Here is a 4,239-nt window from a genome sequence, read left to right on the forward strand (position 1 = left end):
TTGTTGGATGGGAGAATGCTTTTGAACCCAACCTGGGGTTACCGAAACCTTTTACCTCCTTATCAGAAGCTGTTCCTGTGCGTGTGTGTGGCCTGTGGAGAGAACAGACTCACCTCTGCCTTCCATTTACCTGTCCAATGAAGCAGAGGTCAACTTCAGTTAATGGGGCACTGGGCCCACGCCTGTCAACCCGTTTCAGGCACCTTACACACACACACACACACACACACACACACAAACAGCACTGCAGACCCAGCACTTCAGTAACTGAAGACACAGACAAGGCCCCCAATCTGCTGTCACCTCCAGTCCCATCCTTCTCCACAGCAGAAGCTGGGCCCAGGCTCCCAGGTGCCCCCACTAGCCCAGTGCCCACACCTCCTGCCCAGGTCAAGTCTGGTGAGGAGCTGAACAGGGGGCAGGGCAGACAGGCCTCCCCATGGATCTCTGCCTCAGGGGACCAGGGAACTAACCCAGGCCCCTGGCCCAGGCTGTGTGCCTCCGGCCCACCTCCCTCCGCACTGGGAACCAAACCAGGCCAAGGCTGAACCTCAGAAAACACTGAACACATGAAGGAAGGAGAGACGGTTCTCCCACAGGACTTGGTGAGCAGAGGGCTGGGAGGGAGCTCAGTCAGGACCCTGAATGTGTTCGTCAGGCCTAAGACATCTGCACCCTAATCCCCACCCCACCCTGAGGAGACAAGACAGCTGGGGACCATCCTGTGAGGGAGGGACCTGAATCCTCAGGACTCCTACTGGCTCAGCCACACCCACCACATCCCCCTGGCAACAGGGCTCAAAGTCATAGGGCAGGTGAGGGGCAGGGTGTGGCCACCCCCAGGAAACTGGGAGGGACACGGAGACTTTAATAGCAGGGACAAAGTCTATCTAGATTTAAGCTTGGGCAGCCAGTGCTGCAGCCGGTCCCTCTTGCCCCAGCCTTGCCTGAGACCCTGACCCTCTGCCATCACACAGCCATGCAGGGGGCCTGCATGCTGCTGCTGCTGGGCCTGCGGCTACAGCTCTCCCTCGGCCTCATCCCAGGTAATCAGGCAGCTCCTGGCGCTCCCCTACTCAAAGAGGGTGGCCCCAGGCTAACCTGACCAACACTCTCCCCTTGGGCAGTCGAGGAGGAAGACCCCGCCTTCTGGAACCGCCAGGCAGCCCAGGCCCTTGATGTGGCTAAGAAGCTGCAGCCCATCCAGACAGCTGCCAAGAATGTCATTCTCTTCTTGGGGGACGGTGAGTGCACTAGGCCAGTCCACTCCTTGTCCCCCCACAACCCTGGAATCCTGGGCTGCCGGCTGACCCAGGCTGGCCTCAGGGACTGAGACCTGACACAGTGTGTACCTTCAGGGATGGGGGTGCCTACAGTGACAGCCACTCGGATCCTAAAGGGGCAGATGGCTGGCAAGCCGGGACCTGAGACACCCCTGGCCATGGACCAGTTCCCATACCTGGCTCTGTCCAAGGTAAGGGCCAAGTGACCTCAGGGTGGTCTACACAAGAGGGGTGGGTGTGGGCCTAGGCAGAGTGTAGGAGAGAAAGCCCCAAGAGTGTTGGGGGCTGAGACAGGGGCCAGGGGCTGGAGAATGGACACAGGGCCTGGGTCAAGAGCTGGGTGTCTACCTCAGCAGAGCTGAAGGCGTCTCTGCCCCCAGACATACAACGTGGACAGACAGGTGCCAGACAGTGCGGGCACAGCCACTGCCTACCTGTGTGGGATCAAGGGCAACTACAGAACCATTGGTGTAAGTGCAGCCGCCCGCTACAACCAGTGCAACACGACAAGTGGGAATGAGGTCACGTCTGTGATGAACCGGGCCAAGAAAGCAGGTGGGCTTGGGCGTCAGCTTCCTGGGCAGGGACAGGTTCAGAGACCTCGGTGGCCCACCGTGACCTCTGCCACCCTCAGGCAAGTCAGTGGGAGTAGTGACCACCACCAGGGTGCAGCACGCCTCCCCAGCCGGGGCCTATGCGCACACGGTGAACCGAAACTGGTACTCAGACGCCGACCTGCCTGCCGATGCCCAGACGTATGGCTGCCAGGACATCGCCGCTCAGCTGGTCTACAACATGGACATTGACGTGCGACACGTTGGGCATGGGCCGGGGCTGGGCACAGGTGGTGGGTGACACTCTCAAAATAGTCGCAGGCAACCTCCAGCCCTATGGTCTTTCGGGGTCTCCATGGGTTTGTGTGTGTGCCTGTGTGCTGGGGTGGCACCATGTAGGAGGTGGGGACAGGCCTTTCCCACAGACCTGGTGGGGGAGGTAGGGGCTGTGTGAGAGGACTAAAGGGCCAGCCAGGCCCCTAACCCACCTGCTCTAATCTCTGGCTCCAGGTGATCCTGGGTGGAGGCCGAAAATACATGTTTCCTAAGGGGACCCCAGACCCTGAATACCCATATGATGTCAATCAGAACGGAGTCCGGAAGGACAAGCGGAACCTGGTGCAGGAGTGGCAGGCCAAGCACCAGGTGATGGGGGCTCATGGGTGCAGGGGGTACAGCGGGGACAGGCCCGGGGTGTTGGGCTATGGGCTGAGGCCTGGTTCTGCCCTCCCAGGGAGCCCAGTATGTGTGGAACCGCACAGCGCTCCTTCAGGCAGCCAGTGACTCCAGTGTAACACACCTCATGGGTAACGACTCCACCCACAACCACTGTCCTCCCCGGGATGGGTGCCATGGGCCACCCCCATCCTCAGCTTGAGGGTCACCACTGCTCTCCTTTCCCACAGGCCTCTTTGAGCCGGCAGACATGAAATATGATGTTCAGCAAGACCACACCAAGGACCCGACCCTGGAGGAGATGACGGAGGCGGCCTTGCAAGTGCTGAGCAGGAACCCCCAGGGCTTCTACCTCTTTGTGGAGGGTGAATGGCAGCCCCTTGGGGAACAGAGGCGCGATGAGGGCCATCAGGGCAGGTTTGGTATCTTATATGTGACCTTCTTGCAGGAGGTCGAATTGACCATGGTCACCATGATGGCAAAGCTTATATGGCGCTGACCGAGGCGGTCATGTTTGACAATGCCATCGCCAAGGCTAACAAGCTCACTAGCGAACTGGACACGCTGATCCTTGTCACTGCAGACCATTCCCATGTCTTCTCTTTTGGTGGCTACACACTGCGTGAGACCTCCATTTTCGGTAAGCCCAGGCAGAGTGGCAGGTCCTTGTCCCTAAGTTACGAGGCACAAAGTGCTCTGAGCCAGTTCCCTCATCTGTCACGTGGGGTAGTAACAGCAACTGCCCTGCATCGCTCTCGTGAGGATTAAGTCACTGAACAGACAAGACCTGCCTGGGCTCTGCACACAGGAGGCACCGCAAAGGCTGGGGTCAGTGTGATCATGGGGTCCCCTCTTCCCTGAAGGTCTGGCCCCCAGCAAGGCCTCAGACAGCAAGTCCTACACCTCCATCCTCTATGGCAATGGCCCTGGCTACGCGCTTGGCGGGGGCTCAAGGCCTGATGTTAATGACAGCACAAGTGGTAAGTGTACTGGGTGGGGCACTGGGAGGTGGGGAAACTCTAGGGAGGGGAAGGCTGCCTCCCTTGTCATATTAACTCCCCACCTTCTGGCCAGAGGACCCCTCGTACCGGCAGCAGGCGGCTGTGCCCCTGGCTAGCGAGACCCACGGGGGCGAAGACGTGGCGGTGTTCGCACGCGGCCCGCAGGCGCACCTGATGCACGGCGTGCAGGAGGAGACCTTCGTGGCGCACGTCATGGCCTTTGCGGGCTGCGTGGAGCCCTACACCGACTGCAATCTGCCGGCCCCCGCCGGCGTCTCTGACGCCGCGCACCTGGCAGCCAGCCCGCCTTCGCTGGCACTGCTGGCCGGGGCGATGCTGCTGCTGCTGGCGCCTACCTTGTACTAACCCCCACCAGTTCCTGGTCTTGGGACTTCCCGCTCTCCTGCCCAAAATCTCCCAGCGCAGGCCCTACCAGAGCTACCACCTCGGAGTCCCCACCCCGAAGTCCTATCCTTCCACTCCCGGAGACCCGACCCGGCCCCACCACCAGAGCTTCGCCTCCCAGCAGTGAAGGATTCCCCTTCCAGCATTGAAGGAGCCTCAGCTCACAGCCCTTCATGGCCCAGCCCAGCCCAGAGGCTGAGGCCCTGATTTCCCTGTGACACCCGTAGACCTACTGTCCGACCCCAACTTCAGTATCTTGGGATTTTGTGTTCTACCACCCCGAACCCCAGTAAGGGGGCTCGGACCATCCAGACTCCCCCC

General features: G+C 60.5%; 1 protein-coding gene across 1 annotated transcript; it reads left to right on the plus strand.

Annotated features, from left to right (window-relative positions):
* Window positions 1-960: 960 nt before the first annotated feature.
* Window positions 961-3,879, plus strand: LOC120859431 (intestinal-type alkaline phosphatase). Its single transcript, XM_040235540.1, has 11 exons — window positions 961-1,046; window positions 1,128-1,244; window positions 1,359-1,474; window positions 1,664-1,838; window positions 1,918-2,090; window positions 2,348-2,482; window positions 2,571-2,643; window positions 2,743-2,877; window positions 2,961-3,152; window positions 3,376-3,492; window positions 3,587-3,879. Exons 1-11 carry the CDS (start codon window positions 980-982, stop codon window positions 3,877-3,879), a joined length of 1,593 nt encoding a protein of 530 aa, XP_040091474.1. The 5' UTR covers window positions 961-979.
* Window positions 3,880-4,239: the final 360 nt, after the last annotated feature.

Source organism: Oryx dammah, unplaced genomic scaffold (assembly GCF_014754425.2).
Source record: "Oryx dammah isolate SB20612 unplaced genomic scaffold, SCBI_Odam_1.1 HiC_scaffold_935, whole genome shotgun sequence".
NCBI lineage: Eukaryota > Metazoa > Chordata > Mammalia > Artiodactyla > Bovidae > Oryx > Oryx dammah.

What these genes read in the sequence shown, in the direction of transcription:
- LOC120859431 (XM_040235540.1), top strand. Translation starts at nt 980, where the DNA reads ATGCAGGGGGCCTGCATGCTGCTGCTGCTGGGCCTGCGGCTACAGCTC. An exon ending in CATTCTCTTCTTGGGGGACG is followed by an intron (nt 1,245 to 1,358) that starts GTGAGTGCACTA and finishes GTGTACCTTCAG; the next exon opens with GGATGGGGGTGCCTACAGTG. An exon ending in CATACCTGGCTCTGTCCAAG is followed by an intron (nt 1,475 to 1,663) that starts GTAAGGGCCAAG and finishes CTCTGCCCCCAG; the next exon opens with ACATACAACGTGGACAGACA.